At 37.8% G+C, this 20,202-nt stretch overlaps 1 protein-coding gene across 3 annotated transcripts in view; it reads left to right on the top strand.

Moving 5' to 3' along the window:
• Window positions 1–5,901, top strand: part of serpinh2 (serine (or cysteine) peptidase inhibitor, clade H, member 2) — a 31,289-nt gene extending 25,388 nt beyond the window's left edge. The window contains exon 5 of one of the 3 annotated variants that reach the window (XM_073837260.1): window positions 4,373–5,901. In XM_073837260.1, the coding sequence (XP_073693361.1) occupies window positions 4,373–4,675 (303 nt within the window). In that variant the 3' untranslated portion in view covers window positions 4,676–5,901. Of the gene's footprint in view, window positions 1–4,369 lie in introns of all 3 variants that reach the window. The other 2 variants (XM_073837259.1, XM_073837258.1) reach the window with 2 other exon arrangements.
• Window positions 5,902–20,202: the final 14,301 nt, after the last annotated feature.

Below are 20,202 nucleotides of genomic sequence, written 5' to 3'. Positions count from 1 at the left end.
TCGGGAGGGCTTACCTGTTCCTCCTTCGGGGTGTCCTGTGAGTTGCATTGGATTTTGTAGAAGCGAAGCCAAGCTTCGCTAGCTTTAAATGACTCTGAGCTAATAGCTGTGTGGCATCTTGGAGATCTGGATTAAATGAAAATGCTAAATGAGCATTTTTCGACCGTCGGACCCCGGGGGCTTCTAGGGTGAGCGCTTGCACGACGACAGCCCACGTTGAATATTTAAACGCTGATTGTTTTTAAAAATGAAGTGACCTCAGCAAATCCGCACATCCCGAGAGGTGCCGCCATCCCAAGGAGAAAGAGCAAGATGGAGCGAGACAAAGAAAGAGGCGTGCTATTTATAGAGCCTGTCACAATGCAGGCTGGGAGATGTCTGCTAATGTTGCATGTGGCTCTAATTGCTGGAGACAGCGTTGTCGTAGTAACACACGGCGCCATGTCACCGCTGTGGCAACAAGCTGCTTCGGGTCAAGGCTACTCGGCCCAGGAGCGGATCTGCGTCGGCAGTGCCGGAAAACATCAAAGTTATACAGTGGGAAAGCTGGAGAGGTGCAAGGAAAAACCCTCGGAGACAACGCTGAGAATTAATTAAGGGGAAATAAATTCGTCCAATGCGGTGTCAGCCCGTACGGCAAGGACACACAGCCGTGAGAGAGGGTGAGAAAGCCTCAGGAGACAGAGAGGAAAGACCGTCACTCTCTGAAACATAAATACATGCTTAGATACAAGCCTGGACATTCGGATCAGAGCAGGAAAAAGACAGGGAGCGCATGAGAGCAGGTGAGAGAGGAATTAAACAAGCGGCGGATGGTCAGATGAGGGATGAGGATGCCACAGAGGTGGCTGAGCAGCCGACAGGATGAGGCAGTGATGAAGCGATGGAGGAAAGAGGTAGGAGAAGGAGAATAATGGATGAGGACAATAGAAGTGCATTAGTGCAGGTGTGTGCCTAGACTGTTGAGAGAGAGAGAGAACCGCAGAGGGTCGAACAGTGTTAGCGCAGGTGACAGCCTTCCCCACCCCTCTGCCTCATTATCAACCTCTCTGTCCATCTTTCTCTTGTTTTCCACCTTTTTTCCCCTTTAACAACCTTTGATTCAAATCACTGTGCCAGCGCCTGGGTTGTGCACCCGTTCGGAATTGAATTGAGAATGGCTTTTAATTGCTGAATTTGAATCGAGGTAGCAAACAGGATGCAGAATTGCTTCAAAGTCCCTTTCGAAGAAAAGCCAGTTCACTCGGTGGCCATATTTGCAATGCCTCCGGGCAGCTATTTCAGGCGTGCAAGACTAACTCCTGTTGACTTGAATGGGAAAATAGTGAAGTCTCAAAAACTGCTTGCCAAACTTGGATTTAAATAACATTTTTTTTCAAATTAGAAACAAAACCTTGACATGAACTGTCCCATAAATGTAGTTTCTCGTGCTCAAATAGCGTAAAAAAGCATATATTTCATGTTGGTCTGGTAGACGGGGAAAAAAGGTCTCAAGATGTTTTTAAATGTCAAACTTAATTGATCAAAAATGAAGTTTCTGTCATTAATTATTCACTCTCAAGTCGTTCCAAATCCATACACCTTCGTTTATCTTTGGAACACAAGATATTTTTAAAGAAATCCAAAAGCTTTCTGACCCTGCATAGACAGCAATGCGACTGACATGTTCAAGGCCCAAAAAGGTAGTAAGGACATCGATTAAATAGTCCACGTGACATCAGTTGTTTAACCTTCATTTTATGAAGCTATAAGAATACTTTTTGTGTGGAAAGAAAACAAAAATAATGACTTTATGCAACTATTTCTTTTCTTCCCTGTCAGTCTTCCACACGTATTCACAACAGTGCTGACGCAGGAGCTGGCATTCTGGCGTAGTTTGAATGTGCTGTGCCTTGTTTGCAAGCAGCAGACAAGCATAATTTGTGGTACTTTAGGGAATGCGCGTCGAAGGGACGGAATAGAAAAAATTTGTTGAATAAAGTCGTTATTTTTCTTTGCACACAAAAAGTATTCTCATAGCTTCGTAAAATTAAAATTGAACTACTGTTGTCACATGGACTATTACTATTACTGTTAGAATGTCCTTACTACCTTTAGGACTTGAAAATGGTAGGCTTGTTTCTGTCTATGCAGAGTCAGAAAGCTCTCAGATTTCATTAGATTATCATGTCATGTGTCAGACTCTGTACAAAAGTCAAAGATGTCCGTTTAAACAGAAAAACAATGGAAAACCAGCAGAACCAGTGGAATGCAAAAACATGTTCTGTCTGAACGCCCCCTTATTCCTGCGAGTGTGGGTTGCTCGTTCTCCAATTCATAGTAATATGAGTGATTTACAGAGGTAAATCACTAATAATTACATCTTTAATAATATTTCAAGTGTAATTTCGGAGATTTGTTGTATTTTGATTCCAATTTTTCTTTGTAAAAGGTAAAACGTTGATCATACCGATTTCAAAGTTAAGGATTCATTAGTTTGAATATACATTGAACCAAACACTATCATAACATCTTAGTTGATAATTCAGTGTACTTTATTTTTGACAAAACATTTTCGGTAGTGACAGTAATGTTTTATTAGTGACCACATCACATCACAGAATTTTAACTCGCATACTAAAACATACTAAAAAAAAATAAAAAATCTTTATGTCCCCCAAATAAAGGATTATGTTATGCCGAAACAATGATGATGTGTTTTAGTTGTGACTGTTTTAGTAGTGACAGTTCTATAGGATATCACCCAAAACGCAATCAAATGTTTCGGCAGTGACAATTTTAGATAGTTTTGTACCTAGATCAAAGATGGTTAGCTAGCACAGTTCCAAATTTCCTAATCATAAATTTAGGGATGTAGTTTCAGTCAGTCTTAGCCAATAGACTAAAACATACACTGTTTTCGTATAGTGACATGAAAAATTCGGAAGTCATTTTTCTACATTTAATTATACTTTTAAAAACAACAATGGAAAAAATACAAAAAAAATATTTCAATATCAGTATCAATCAAGCTGAAATTTAGGGGTTAGGGTTAAGCTTACTAATATTTTAAATATTATTGTGGGTTTCAATAGATAATAGAAGGATCTTAGTAAACATCTAAGATTTTAATACTTTTTGAATGTGTTTATTTGCTTGTGGGACAGCAGTTTGCACCAGTTCTGTAGAATGGCCCATATATTCGAGTTTCAATTTAAAGAACCAAAAATAAGTAAAAATAAATAAATAAAATTAATTCCAATAAATTCAACTGTAATTGTTACACTATTAGAAAAGCAAGTTTGACAAAGCCCTGTTTTAAGTTAAAAAATAAATATTCCTACAGAATGCATTTCCCAGACAGCATACATTTGTTTAATTGCCATTCTGTCATTCTAAGGCAAATTCCAATTCAACTTCCTGTCAGGTGAGAACAATTCAATTAGATTTCCAACTTATTTATTGATTTGCAGCCAGTTCTTTAATTCGTAATTTTGCACTAATCAGGCTAGCACGCCAAAAACAGCCATTCCCAGTGAGCTCACATCATTTTTGCAACAAGATAGAGTGTGCATTCGCTCTGTTTTAATTACAATAGTCATTTAGGCGAGAGTGCTTAATCATTCAGTTAAAGCACTTGCCATTCGGTCTCAGCTTTCACAAACACGTTGGGTGTCTCTCAATCTTCCCACAGCAGTTCACTTATTATCTCCTCTTCCTCATTTCGCCCATATCTCTCACAGTCTCTTTCTCTCTCTCTATGCGGGTAACTGTCGTTTATCCAGGATCTCATCCAGGGGGAATATAAACTACCTGTCAGCGAGCATCTTTCTGCCAAATTCATATCTGAAAGGAAAACAAAAGCGGGCCGAGGTCAGAGAGATCTTTTTTAAATTATTCATAAGCAGCTCTCCCTCGGCCACCGTCTTCAGCTCCTGTCGCATGCTTTGTACCGCCCGCACCGCCAACAAGGGCATCTGTCATGCCTTTAAAATAAAGGGGAGACAATGAAGAGGGGAAACAACCGAATTTTTTAAACAATATTGATTTACAGTGACATTCTTTGTGTTTTGCTTTCATTTGTTCTTTCTACCTGTCTGAAGAGGACCGTTCTGTGTGTGTCTATATATATGTGTGTGTGTGTGTGTGTGTTTATTTCCACCATTGGGAGTCATAAAAGGGCATGAATGTTTAATTTTTCAAGGTCTCTATTGGCTCATATTTGAGCTTTTCTTTTATGTAGTCTGCATAATTGATTCGCACCATCTTAGTCATTTGGAGCAGAGAAGGATTTTGGGGTCTAGCGTTCACCTGCCTTCTAAATCAGAGATCATTTTGTATTAAATTCTCTGGTTTCTTGCACTCTTTTTCCCTCTTTACTCTCACTTAGAAGCAGTTAGCCGCATTGGGCCTGGTAGATGCCTGGAACGAGACATCGGCTGATTTCTCCACCGTGTCAAGCCTCGGGCGAGGAAAGCTTCACTTGGGAGCCGTTCTGCATTGGACGTCCCTTGAGCTGTCTCCTGAATCCGGCAGCAAGGATGGTCTGCATGAGGATGAGGATGTGGAGAAGCCAAAAATCTTCTATGCAGATCATTCCTTTATTATACTAGTCAGAGACAACAGCACTGGGGCATTGCTCATGGTAGGTGCACTGGACCACACTGACGGCCCTGCAATTCACGACGAGCTGTAGAACCAAAATACTGCACCCTCTGGCACTGACAGTCGTCTGAAGAGCCAAAATGGCTGACCTACAAGTATTGACAATAAACTGACTTACTTATCCACTGCAAATCCACTGTCTTTCACCTACTGGTCTTATGTTTAGTGCTGACATGTTATATTTTACTGTTACAGATCAAGCTTACGAAAGAGTTAGAATAGGATGTAATTAAATTGATTTGTTGGCCTGCACTGAACCTGTGCATACATACAGTATTTCTATGGAAAGCATTGCCGATTTCAACAGAATTTGACTGATTTATTCAAATTCTTTGAATCCTTGCAACTTGCATTTTTGTTTATTAAATGTTTGAGTTATTTAAAGGGATAGTTCATAACATTATGGTTGAACCACTGATGTCACATGGACTATTTTAATGTTGTCCTTACTACCTTTCTGGGCCTTGAACGTGTCAGTTGCGTTGCTGTTTATGCAGGTCAGAAAGCTCGCGGATTTCATCAAAAATGTCTTCATTTGTGTTTCGAAGATGAACAAAGGTCTTACTGGTTTGGAACGACGAGGGTGAGTAATTAATGACTGAATTTTCATTTTTGGGTGAACTATCCATTTAATAAACCTTTCAAACCACAATTATAAGTGAAATAGTCACATCTCTGTTAAAAGAGGGTCACAACAAATTAGAAATTTGTAATTTTTAGTTTTTTTTTTAATTGTGCATACTGATTTCTGCATATTTTCATAACCCTTGTCAGCTATCATTCACTTCTAGTTTATTTTTACACTAGTAATTTTATAATACTGTTAAATATTTTTACATCTCTCTGAATGAATATCTTTCAATTACACTTTGAATTATTAGTCATTATTTAGTTTTATTTTGTATTTTATCAGTTATTGGCCATAACATTAAAAAGAATGATTGGCTAATAATCATTGTCAAAACATTTTGTATGCCTAGTTTATAGTTTGCTTAATAAAAAGATGGTGTAGCTGCACAAACTGAAAGATAAGAAAAGTTGACATTTGTTTATGCAATTTTTGTATATGTTGTCAAGGCTACATAAAGACAGACCAAAAAAATGGCTGTAATTTGACTATATACAGTTGAAGTCGAAAGTTTGTTAATTATTTTACCAAAATAAGAGGGATCATACAAAATGTATTTTTGTGTATTTGAACCCTTTTCAACAATGACTGTATGACTTTGAGATCCATCTTTTCACAGTAAGGACAACTGAGGAACACATATGGAACTATTACACAGTCCCTCCAGAAAAACGCGGCGTTTTTTTGTGATTGTTGCGGGCAAAAATCCTTGATTATGCGGCACGTTTTCTTAAAAAATGCGATTGAATATGCGGGATATTTATGCAATTTTATGCGATGAAATAGCGGGAACTTGCAAAAACTGCGGGAACTTGCAAAAACTGCGGTTTGGTGAAAAAGAGAGAAAAAAGCGATTTCCCCAACACACTTATTGCCAGATGTAGCACCGTAAGGGGTGAATTTCGTTATTCTGGACTCAATTATAATTATAACATCGACTACTCCACCCTGAGAATCTCTCCCAGGGAAATAATGGTCAAAGACACCCAGGTCTGTTCCCACAAGAATAGAGCAGAGACGTGAATATAGAAAAAAAGATACAATATTTTATTATTACTGGGATAAAAGCTAAACACACAGACACAATTTAGGACACAAGGGGTTATATATGGCTTCCAAATCAAAACAAAAAAATTAACAAATTAGACAAATCAAAAGTAACACATCAGATGGCAAGGAGAAATAACCAACCTACCCCAATTCCACTTCACTACGCACTTCAAACGTACACTAATGTACTCATTTCACCACAAAAACACGTGTATTCAGATGACACGTGTAAAAATCAGAAGAACAAAATCACTCAGTGAACAAGGGTACCCATTAACATGGACCTAGAGTGGTCAGCACTCCTTAGCCCGTCCAACAAAATTAACAAAATCAACATCAAATTGAATCAATAAATCAATAAACACACACACACACACACACAAAATAATACAATCAAATAGTCATAAGTCAAAATCAACTAAACACGAAAAAAAAAAAAAAAAATCAAATGACCATAAATCAAATCAAATCAATAAACACACAAAAAAAGAAAAATTGATCAACAAAAATAGAAAAGCAACAAAATAACAGATGCAATCACATTACACCTGGTCCATCAACAATATACACACAACAAAATTTACTCCATAAGATCACGCAAACTCACAACCCTTAGTACCGATTTCTCACGCTCACACACACTCGTACATATACACACTCGCACACGCTTCCAACAATAAACAAACAGACCACATTCAAACCACTCACATCAATTTATAATTTCATCCACACAACAATCTAATGGTACCATACGAACCCCACAAACACAGTCCTCCAGTTGAAACAGTGCGGGGATGGCCAAACGGCCACACGGATTAATATTCGGGTCTCACAATCTCTCGATGTCCAGTTCACTTGATGTGGACTGGTCAGGCAGGCGAAAATGAAGTGAGGCAAGACAGAACGTCGCGGCAACGCGCGACCACAATAGTATACTCGAAAGAACGAAGACAAAGACCCAAACGGAAATGGGATTATGAAATCATGCAAGCCCGCATATTTTGCGCGCGGAAATCTGCAATTTATGCGGCGAAAGTGCGGCGTATTTGAAAAAATGCGTCCCCCGCATAAATATGCGGACTTTGGCTGATTATGCATGGAATCATGCGATCGCATAATCGCGTTTTTCTGGAGGGACTGATTACAGAAGGTTCAAATGCTCACTGATGAAGGAAAATGATGCATTAAGAGCCAGGGGTGTCAACATTTGAACAGAATGAGGATGTGTACATTTTTCTTATTTTGTCTAAATATCATTTTTTTTTATTTAGTACTGCCCTTCAGAAGCTACAGAAGATACTTACATGTTCCCCAGAATACAAAATAAGTTAAATTTACCCTGATCTTCAAATTCAAAAAAATTAATCCATTGTTTTTTCCTTCTGGAGCATCAGTGAGCAATTGAACCTTCTGTAATAGTTGCATATGAGTTTCTCAGTGTGGTGTGAAAAGATGGATCTTAAAATCATACAGTCATTAATGTTTATTTCTGCAGTGCTTCAATTTGTAGCCCTACCCAATGAAATTTCACTGGTCCAAAATCCTGTTGCAATTCAGTGTGGGCAGAATGATGAAGTTGCATTTAAAAGACCCAAATGTGGAGCGCATGTGGTCAGTTAGGACACCAGTGAATACACTAGTACTGTACATGTGATTCTTCGTCTGCAAGCCATTCACAGCAGAGACACTGACTGACAGCAACACTCACGGTGATAGACGTGCACTGCGATGCGATCGTCAGTGGGAAGCTCTGGAGCCAGTGTGGTGGGTGTCAACTACACTCATATCGACACACTGACACAACTCATTCCCTACTGTTACTGTAAGGAAAACCACCATGGTGACAGCCGAGTGAATACATGCTGATGCTGAGATACTGGTACAGACATCACCACACGCTCTTACACTACAACGCAAAGTGACTCTGCCGCTGTCAACATGTAAACACCAGGGGCGCCTGCGGGATTTTATCTGAGGGTACATGCACGGAGGGGATTTTTGCAAAACACCAAAAAGTTTCACTCAATATATGCTAATGTTTAAAAAAATACAACTTGGAGAGTTTTCGTTTTCAAATATATAACTATTATGCACTTTTTTAAGACTTGAGACTGTTCGATCAATGAGATCAACAGTACAATTTAGCAGAATGAGTCTCTAGATGCATTTTAAACCTTTTAAAACTTACATGAAAATAGCAAAAAGCAACAAAATAGTCATCCATCCAGACATCCATCTAGAGCAGGGGTGCTCAACCCTGTTCCTGGAGATCTATTTTCCTGCAGAGTTCAGCTCCAACCCTGATCAAACACAACTAAACCAACTAATTAGGATCTGAAGGAACACTTAATAACTACAGACAGGTGTGTTTGATCAGGGTTGGAACTAAACTCTGCAGGAACCTCCAGGAACAGGGTTGGGCACCCCTGATCTAGAGTATGTTCGTGTCCACCTGTTTGTAATTTTTATGAGTCAGGTGTCTGGTCTTATCCGTGTCCAGCTATTTTTAGCTGTACAAACAGCTTGTTTTGTTGCTTGATATTGCAGATTGGTGTGTCTTACCATGTTATTTTAATGGATGGTCGTAATTATGAACACTCTGGTCTGTAGTGCAAACAGTTTTACCATTTACAGTACGTTGTTATTCTTCTGGTTATTTCCTTATAGTGGCTAATGAACCGGAAATCTCACCCATAGGCTTACTTCCACGTTGAAGAAAAAGGTGGATAGGACAACAACTGTAAAACAGCACAGGTGGACAAAAAAACTGTTTTGAAGCAAATGGCTGCTTATTCACATGACAGGTACATTTTCTCAGTTACCTCTTAAAAAGTAGCTTTTGTTTCAAATGTAGGTGAATATCCAGTTCATCCAGTGCTTTGTTTTCAAATAACTGACTGAGAAACCGCATAAGATAACTCTGAGAGAGCAGTCCAAATTAATGCAAATCAATTCAGACCATTTTGCAAACTTGTTTGGCCAGTTCAGTGAAAAGAATGAATATTTTAATTGCAGGAATAGTTCAGCTGAAAATGAACATTTTTTTGAAAATCTACTCACCCTCGGGCCATAAAAGATGTACATGTTTGATTGTTCTTTGAAACATATTTGAAGAAATTGGAAATGCATGTGGATCCTCTGGAGTGAATGGGTGCCATCGAAATCAGAATGACCCAAAAACATAACAATAAATTGTTAAAAACCTGTAACTTATTGCTTCAGAAGACATTATTTGATGGACTGGAGTCGTGTGGATTACTTAGAATATTGTGATGTTTTTATCAGTGGTTTGGACTCTGGTTCTGATGGCACCCATTCACTGCAGAGGATTCATTGGTGAACAAGTGATGTAAAATTTCTCCAAATCTGTTCCGATGAAGAAACATACTCATCTACATCATGGAAGGCATTTTTGATTGAAAAATGCTGTGGGTGCAGGTGCTACTGATAAACACTTCAATGTCTAATAGTGATTTTTTTTTTAAGTTTACAGTATGTGTCTTTACTCATTTTTCTAAAAGATATCACCTAACCTCGGCTCTGACACTGGAAGGTCCCCGTTCTCTCTCTCTCTCGCTCTCTCTCCTGCCTCACCTCATCTCTCGCTTAATTTCTCCCACTGTAGCTGACTCATCATCCCGGACAGACTTACCCAAGCAGATCAGGGACTCCAGAAGAGCAAGGGCTAAGCTAGCTGCGCTGTCCCCCGCCCCGGGATCACTCTCTCGGGGAGCCGGATCACTCACCCGGGCTGTTATTGATGGGGTAGGCTTAATGCTAATGGCGCTAATGACTCGAGACTGCCATCAACAACACAGACAGATGATAAACCTTTTAATCTTTTAATGCCTGACCCGATCAATGAAGGCCACGGCCGTACCACTTCATGCCAGTTAAACGGTGTACAAATCATTGCTATAAATTAAGAATTTACATGTTTATTTTGCGCCCTATGACTTAGTATTTGTTAAGTTTTTATTGCTACCGCTGTGGTGGAAGGGAAGGCTCAGCTGTGCATGACTGCGGAAAATACTGTACTGTAAAACAGTGTTTTGTAGAAGTGCTTGTAATGGCTTTGGGTTATAGGGCTGCGTTCAATATACTTAGTGCACCCAAAAATTAAATAAATAAGTAAGCAAAACAAGTAAAAATGTAATATCTTAAGCCAATAAAGCTGTTTGCAAGGCGGGTTTACAAGGCTATAAGGCTTTTAATGTTTCAATGAACGTATTAATCAGCTTCCATTTTACGGAGCGCTTTATTCATTTAAATTCTCCGGAGTGGAAACCTCTCAAAGAAACATAAAACGTAACAGAATAACTATGTTATAAAAATGGCCAAAGCACTGTATCCTTATCCAACCCCTGTTCGATAATTACATGAGCGACTGGGCCAGAGATATTAAAAGTAGCTATGATATTGGAACCGTCAGGCCTTTTAAGCACAGACGCTAATTAAGGGCCGCTGGAAAATGTGCAGTGGCCCGACTGATTTCTCATCCTCTCAGCGACGGTTCTTTCAGCCAATACCGCACATAAACACAAACTGTTAGTTTCGTCCTTTCGCAAATGAATTATTGAGAAATAAAAGGAACGAGTGGGGAAAAAAGAGAATCCCCTTTCTGCCATTAATCTTAAAAAAGAGTGTCCCTACACAGCCATGTTTTATTAAAAGCTTTGAGGCCAGTTTTATTTGATTACCTCAGAATGCTTCGGTTCCCCGCGCTGGAAACACGTATTTTTAGAGGGCTATTATTTTTACAGACTGACTGTGTTTGCGGGTAAAAGGGGGTTATGGAAGGGCATAGATGGATTCTTTTAGATGGAAAAAGTGTAAATGCATTGTACATTTGTCCACATAAGGAACATCAGATGTTTGGCCCTGTTCGTGATGAATGCATAATGTCAAAACGCATGCGTCGCTGCCTGCTGCTACCGCTCCTGCAAGGGCCTCGGTGTGCCCTGTGAACGCCGAACGCAATATGTGACGATGTTAAAAAATGAGTTACGTAATTATCCTCCCTAAAAACCACCAGAAGAATGTCATTATTCATTTGCAACTTCTAAATCTTTTAGAGGGACCCAGATGTTGTGTTCTGGCGATGACATAAGGCTTTCATAACCCTCTTGACTTTTATAAGCGTGTGTGAAACAGAACCCCGCATGTGAGCTTGTGTCCGCACGTGTGTGTGAGCGCGTCCGTTGGTTTCGATGTATGGTCTTCATATATCATGTACGTTGTGAACATAAAGCGTGCTGTGCTGCTGTCTCACAGACTCTGAGGCCTGAGGCTGTGCAACGAGAGCACATTATTTTTGCTCAAGCTCTCATTAGCTTCACCGCTGATTCGTGCTCACATTCTATTCCAGTCAAATTCATTCAGATCTATTGTATGCATGTCTCCCTGCTGAGACCTACTCACCCGTACATATCCAGCTTTTTCTTCCTATAAGAGTGGGTGCGGCCATTTGTAAATTTTATGGGTCAGGCTTGCGGTCTCATCCACGTCCAGCTATTTTTAGCTGTACAAAACAGCTCGTTTTGCTGCTTGATATTGCAAATATGTGTGTCTTATTAAATTATTATAATGTACAGTTGAGGTCAAAAGTTTACACCCCCCTTTCAGAATCTGCAAAATGTTAATTATTTTACCAAAATAAGAGCCATCATATACAATGCATGTTATTGTTTGTTTAGTACTGAGTTGAATAAGATGTTTACATATAGTCTGCAATGTTGTTACCTGAATTTTTTTTTTTTTTTTTAGTGATAGTTCCTTCTTTCTCCTAAACAGTTAAACTGCCTTCTGTTCTTTAGAAAAATCCTTCAGGTCCCACAAATTCTTTGGTTTTCCAGCATTTTTGTGTATTTGAACCCTTTTCAACCACGGCTGTATGATTTTGAGAATCATCTTTTCACACTAAGGACAACTGGGGCACCCTTATGCAACTATTACAGAAGGTTCAAATGCTTACTGATGCTCCAGAAGAAAAAAAAAACATGCATTAGGAGCCAAAGGGTGAAAACTTTTGAACAGAATGGAGATGTTTTAATATTTCTTATTTTGCCTAAATGTTATATTTTTTTATTTAGTACTGCCAATCAGAGGTTAAAGAAGATGGTTACATTTCCTAGAAGACAAAATAAGTAAAATGTACCCTTCAGATTCAATATATTTTCACCCTCTGGCTCTTAACGCATGGTTTTTCCTTCTGAAGCATCAGTGAGCGTTTGAACCTTCTGTAATAGTTGCATATGAGTCCCTCAGTTGTCCTCAGTGTGAAAAGATGGATCTCAAAATCATACAGTCATTGTTGGGTTCAAATACACAAAAATGCTGAAAAACCAAAGAGTTTTTGTACCCTGAAGGATTTTTCTGAAGAACAGCAGGCAGTTTAACTGTTCAGGACAAACAAGAGACTCAAGTGTATGTAAACTTTTGAACAGGGTAGTTTTTATAAATGCGTGTGGTGCTGCTGACGCAGGAGCTGGCGTTCTGTCATAAAATAACACATGAAAATAACTTAAGCTTATGTTAACCACAGACCATATTTTAAACATTTAAGCAAAAACCTGTTCAAAAAAACCCATTGACTTTGGGACGGTTTAACTAGAAGTGCAAAAATACTCTTGTTCCGGGTTTTAGCTGAGAAAAATGTCATCCAGCTCTCTCGCTCTCCATTATTCTTGGTAGTCCATAATAGCAACCACTAAAACCTGTTGCTTTTAAATTCATATTCAAAAAATTATCATACCTCTTTTGCCTCCCATTTATTATTTCAGGCCTATTTTTCTTTTTCAGCACTCAAGAGGATGATATTTTTTGTGCAAAAGGTGCATTAGCTCATAATTTAATATACTGCAGAAGACAATCCAGTGAGCAATGCAAAGTTGTTTGCCGTAGCATTACGGGGGAGCGTTTTAGGTCCCGGTAGGGAAATTTAGTTTGACTTGCACTCAGATTCTCGGAGGGGCTCTGTCAAGCCATATATCTCAGTGGAGTGTGCATGGGTGAGAAAGAGAAATGTAGGGAGTGTACGTCTATGTGTGTGTCTGTGTCTATAATCAAAAAGTGAAATGCATTATGAGTGGAGGTTGAAAGAGTGTGAGTGATATTATCAGAGGCTGAAAGTGCACCTTCTTCATCCAATGGGTTTAGAGGGTATAATCTTTAATCTCCCATTTTTAAATAAAAGATTATAGACCCCAGCCATGAACTTCAACTCCCATTGCTGCCTTTTGTCAAAGTCCTGCTCCTCACCATTTTGAAGCAGAAAAAAGGGAATGAAAATGGCATCTGGGGATTGTGCACCATCTGAGTTGCTGTACTTACACACAAAGAGTGAATGGAGGCTCACTGATCGGCTCCCCAGGGTCAGATGACTTGAACAAATCCTACAGCTTGTCCATTTGCACTCAGAGCCATTTTTAAGAGTGGTAAGAGTGATAAAAATGACAAACAAATATGTGGGGTTTTAAAAGATGTGTGCTTGAACTTTGATAAATCCACAAAGGCTGTTTTGGAGTCTATTCATATATACATTTTACAGAATTGGTTCAAACTGCTGTCCCACAACCACATTTAAAAAGCATTTAAGTATTCAAATCTTACATGTTTACTAAAATCCTTTTATAATCTATTGAAACACACAATAGTATTTAAAATATAAGTAAGCTTAATATATAGAAAATCATCATTTATTGGGTACTTTCAATTGGGAGGTGGCTGTTCTGAACCCTAATTCAATTTATGAAAATGAAATTTAAAAAATGTTTTTTTTCCTTTGCTGTTTTTAAAAGTATCTTTTTGATTCTTTTAAAAAGTGAAGTTAAAGGGGTAATCCGATGCAAAACTAACTTTTACATGTTGTTTGAACATTAATGTGTGTTGGCAGTTTGTGTGCACAACCACCCTACAATGATAAAAATCCACCCAGTGGTATTTTTTTAATCTTTAAAAGTAATATCCCCTTTTTAAAATCAGGTCATTCTCAGCTTCTTGTGTGACGAAACACAGTTAATTGACATGAGCGTCTTACCTTAGACCCGCCCTCACCGAGCTGAAACAGTCCGAATACGATCGCCATTGTGTCAGCAGGTGCAGATGAAGACTCTAATTGAGCGATTGAGGTGTTCTGTTGTTGGATGTAATAATGAACATAGCAGTAGTCATTTACTTCTGACATCTGAGCCGCTGAAGAGGCAGAAGACAACGTTACTTTCGTTTTTAAAACAAAAGCACAGATCCCGATCTACATATGCTTCTATGTTCGTGTGAATCATTCCTGATGCAGCTTCACCCACAGCAGAAGTGTGTATAAGGGTTTTTTATGCATCTTTACAAATGGCCTTTCTTAATAGTGTTTGTTGGCAAGTTTCGCCGATAAATGCGGCTAAATGCAGCTAATTGCGGCTAAAGTAAACATTACAGCTGGTAATCCCTCAGCAGAGAGGGGCGGAGCAAGCAGAGCTCATTTGCATTTAAAGGGCCCATGCAATAAAATAAGATGATATTTAAAAGGGTGTTTTTTTTTACACTACTATTGAGAATTTTTAACCAAAGTATATTAGAGACTTTTCATTAAGACCCTAAAAAATCATATGAACTTGTGGAAAATGGGCATCCGATGACCCCTTTAAAAAAATATTTATTTTATATTTTCTTTGTAAATTATATATGAAACTTTACATTAAAAAAATGTGTCCTGTATTTTCATGTCACTACAGTCCATTGGCTGAGACTGATTTACTACACCCCTACATTTATGATCAGGAAATATTCATGGCTACATGGTGAGTAGATGCCTTATCATTTTAAGGTAAATGTGTTCAAAAGTCTGAAAAATAACCTTTAAGGAATGTCATTACTGAACACCTTTTTTCTGCAATTAAGCACACTTTTTTAGGAGTTATTCCATAACATTAAGTTTTTTTTATGTGTACCACTGTTGTAGAACTGTGCTAAGTAACCATGTACTGATTAGCATCTTTGAGCTAGGTTAAACAATAACTACCAATTAAACTAGAAATATGATCACCGATTGTCATAGACGTCAAAGATTTTTTTTAAGGGCGTTATTCCATAAATTTGTCACTACTGAAAACATGTCATGACCAAAACATGTCATCATTGTTTTGTGTTTTGGTAGTAACAAAAGGAAACACATATTCCCCATATTTGGGGGAAAAAACACATTTTTGTACAGTTATGCAATTTTTTTTTTTTTTGTATTTTAGTATGTTTTAGTAGTGTTTAGGATGCAAGTTAAAATTCTGTAATGTGATGTGGTTGCTGCCAGAGCATTACTGTTAATACTGAAAATGTGCAGTCACTACCAAAACATACACTCTTAAAAATAAAGGTATTTTGAAAAGTTCTTCAAGTGATGCCATAGAAGAACCATTTTTGGTTCCACAAAGAACCATTCAGTCAGAGGTTCTTTAAAGAACCATCTCTTTCTTTCTTTTTTATAATCGGAAGTACCTTTTTTCACCACAAAGAACCGTTTGTGGAACAGAAAGGTTCTTCAGATGTTTAAGGTTTTTTATAGAACCATTTAGACAAAAAGGTTCTTCTATGGCATCGTGAAGCACCTTTATTATAAGTGTAGGACGTTTTGTCAAAAATAAAGTCTACTGAATTATCAACTAAGATGTTATGATAGTTTTCAGTTCATTGTAGGGTTGTCACGATACCATAAAAATGACTTACGATACTATACCAGCTGAAGTATCACGATACCAAGTAGTATCGCGATACCATGCAGTATTTTGTTCATTTAAAATTCTATTCTACAAAATGAATCAAAGTTTCATAAATAAAAAGATGTAAATGAAAACAGACAACATTTTTTTCTCTGAATACTTCATTAATGTGAATGAATGACTGGCTATTGTTTTCCATGAAATCATGTCAACATTACTCATCTTAGCAATGCGCAGAAGCTGCATGAAGTGACATTTAGATGTGGTATTTATACATTTAGACTTTATTTATAATTGCATAAATAATAGATTACAGATTAATGTTTTAAATACAAAACTCTGAATATAGAAATAGTATGGGAATTGAATCACTGAGTCGTTCAAACGATTCTTTCAAAACAGCTGAATCATTCAGGAGTGAATCAAATGACTGTTTTTATGAATGGTGAATGATGACATCAGTGATTCGCCCAAACCAACGCAGATATGGATTCGAACACAGAAACGAAACAAAAACATCTTGCTGAACTGTCAGGAGCATTTTTGCTCGCATATCTTGAAAGTAAGCAGCTTATATATTAAAACATTAATTTATAATATATAAAATATATATAATGATTAATAAGAACCAAGTGGAAAGCAGCTAGTATATTAATGAATGGAATTGCATTCGTGATCAACGATCCTTCCAGAAACGAATTATTTCACCTGTTCTAAAAGTGGGCAAAGGAATGAAAATACGAAAAAACTATAAATATGTTGAATAAGTGATTCTTGAACTGCTATTTTTTTTAAATAACATCAGACGGTCTGAATCAGACCCTCTCTTCTGATAAACTGCAGCGTGAACAACGACGTGCGCGTGCACCTTCTCATTTCAAACTGAACTGAAGCGTCGGGAAACACTGGATACCATATGAAGCTTAGAGACAGCCTGTACTACACAAAGCACAGCAGAAAGACATTTTGGTGTGCTGGCGTGCATGTTCAAATGAACGTTTTAAACAGTGTTCCTGCCGTGCATATACGATACTACCGTTTCAAAAATGCAATGGCACCGCGGGTATTTTTAAGCTTTAGTATCGCGATACTACCGTAGTACCGGTATACCGTGCAACCCTAGTTCATTGTATATTCAAACTAATGAATCCTTAACTTTGAAATCAGTATGATCAACTTTTTGCCTTATACAAAGAAAAATTGGATTCAAAATACAACAAATCTCATAAATTACACTTGAAATATTGTTAAAAATGAAATTGTTATTGATTTACCTCTGATTTTAAAAAAAAAATAAAATAGCAAAAATATATTTTTACAATGTAGATGTAAGCAAAATCTTAATAGGTCAATATAACCCTTCTAATTAAATTATAGCCTATGTGTTTCGGTATAGTGACAAATTTGGGGAAAGGACAAATATTCCCAAACTTTCTGAAAATACAATATGAGAATTAACTGTACAATTACTAGAAATGTGTACCTTGTGTACAATTTTTTTGGAAAAAGACTATTTAATTTAAGATGTTTCCAACAATATATGTGCATTCAACCATTGATGATGCCTCTGGATGTTTTCCAGTTACTTGTGGACAGGATTTCAAAGCGTACTGTTGAGTTTTATTAAACAGACCTTCATTTTAAAACGGCCCTTTTATCTTCTACTAACTACAATCAGCATGTCTTTTCTCACCCATACTCTATGTTTCAGCAGGCTAGTTTAATGCATCCTTGAGCTATTTTGAATTCAGTAAGGCAATAGTGTGTCATCTGTACTCGAGAAAGAATCATAATCATTTCTCTCTGGAGACAAGGCCGTGTTTGACATTGGAGTATTATAAGCTAACATAATATATAAACACACTGCCATTCCGTTCGGTTTTTTATTTAACACACATCTGCTGAAGGTAAAACATGGTCGTGATCTCTGTCAATCAAAAGAAAAACACACATCTTCCTTCTTGTGCTATTTTCTGAACCACAGAGCAGATGCTTTTCTTATTTCCAAAAATATAAGAATTACGGCAGTAATTAAATATTTACAACCGGGGTGTTTCGTGGTTTCATTTCAAGCGTCAATGGCATACGTAATAGCCAGCGTCGTGCGCCGTTTCCATAGAGACGCGTCCACAGAGTCCCCACGCGCAGCAGCGTTTGAATGGCGTTTACTCCTTGAAACTTGAAAACTTTAAGCACTTTTGGTTATTTATATAGTGCTATATTTAGCTTCACACGGTGGAAGGAGCTGTCAGAGAAAGTATTTCGTAGGTAAGAGTGATATTTCGCTTGTTTATTTGAAACTCAGCTGAGACTGTCGAAAATAGGCGCCGGTTATTTTCAAAACGAACGGTTTTTACTTGAGTTTTCAGTTTTAACTTATTTAACTTAAATTACGTACTTATTCCGAATGTGTTTTAGGAGAACTAGTGCTTGTTAACTTTTCTAACAGTTTAATTGCTTTAAAATAACTATATCAGTCGACATCAATCCGTAAATGGAGAATGAAGAAAGATAATAATCTCACAGGATCGGATTTAGATCTCGAAATCCTTATAATTGTATTCAATAAAGAGCTTAAATTCCTGAAGTCCTTTATAATCAGCCTGTTGCCTCCCACAGTCTTTGCTTTGACAGTTCATCTGATGCAGTGTGGCTCACAGACTTATTTTAACTGATCAAACTCACCTGCTGCTTTCCAAATTTCATCTGATCTGACGGGATCTGCAGTTTTAAATGTTTTCCATTACTCACAGACTCCCTGTCTTACCTTTTCATCCTTTTGTATTGCCTCCAAACTGTCTGCTTTATTACATACAGCACTCAACAAAACTGACAAGTTGGGAGCTGAATCAAAGCTTCAATAAAGAAGGAGGGTCTTCTGGTGTTGACAACTAAATGTGGAAATGGAGGGAGAGACATCAGCTTGGAAAAGATAAATAGTTTATGAGCTAGATATTTTTGCTCTCGCTTCCTGACTGAGGCAGATCCAGCGAGGCAGATTTATCCATATCGTCTGTCTAGGAAGAGACTATGAGAGAACGCAATATTGTAGTGCTTGGAGACTGGTAGCTCGCCTATGCTAAAAGGTTCTTCGCCGTCTCTGATGTTCAAAAAAAAAAAAAAAAGCTTGCGTCTGCCTCTGGTCTTTATTGCTTTTATTTACTTTGACCAAAAATAGCATCTAGGGAAATCACAGAGCTCTTAGACAACTGATGAAGCATCATTATGTTGAGCACATATTGTAATTGAACCCTCGGTACTGTCAAATCTATATGTGTTTGTTTGGGGGGGTAAGATTTTTTAATGTTTTTAAAGGACATATTTTATGCTAAACAAGGCTGTGGTTGTTTGTTAATAAATGGGTAATTCCATGCAAATGTCAACCTTACCATGAAAAAATTAAGTTTTTACCAAAGGTTTTTACTACAAATACAGTAAAAACAGTAATATTGTGAAATATTATTGCAATTCAAAATAACTTCTTTCTATTTTAATTGATTAGTGTGATAGCAAATCTGATTTTTTTAGCAGTCATTATTCCAGTGTTCAGTGTCACATAATCCTTCAAAAACATTCAAATATGTAGATTTGGTGCTCTTGAAACACCAATGTTATTACTGTATTATATCAATGTAGAAAACAGTTACGCTGCTTATATTTTTGAATTTATACTTGTTTTCGAACAGTAAGACTTTTAATGTCACGTATCTGGTCGATCCTGTCATCATGAACTCTTGCACTACACATTCTGGACTTCATTCCCCACAAGCCACTGCACCAATCACTGCATACACCTGCTCCTCGTTACCCACTGCACTGATTGCTGCACACATCTGTTCCACATTTACTCACATGCATTTAAGCCACAGACACACACACTTCCGGGGCGAAGTCTTATTGTTCCTCATGGTCGTAATTCTGAGCATTTCTTCCCGTGTTTGTTTTCCCGTGTGTTTGATTCCTGGACTCCCTCCCGTGTTTGATTCTCGCTGCCAGCCCCGACCTTTCTGCCTGTTTTTTGATGACGATTTCTGCCTGCCCCTTTGTGTTCGTTTGTTTTGTGTTATCTAATAAATGCTGCGAATGGATCCGCACGTCTCTGACCTTCCCTGTGACATTTAATGTTTTTAAAGAAGACTCTTCTGCTCACAAAGCCTGCATTTATTTGATCCAAAG

This window comes from Garra rufa, chromosome 3 (assembly GCF_049309525.1).
Source record: "Garra rufa chromosome 3, GarRuf1.0, whole genome shotgun sequence".
Taxonomy (NCBI): Eukaryota; Metazoa; Chordata; class Actinopteri; order Cypriniformes; family Cyprinidae; genus Garra; species Garra rufa.
The sequence above is the reverse complement of the archived record's forward strand: the minus strand, read 5'-3'. Positions and strand labels throughout refer to the sequence as shown.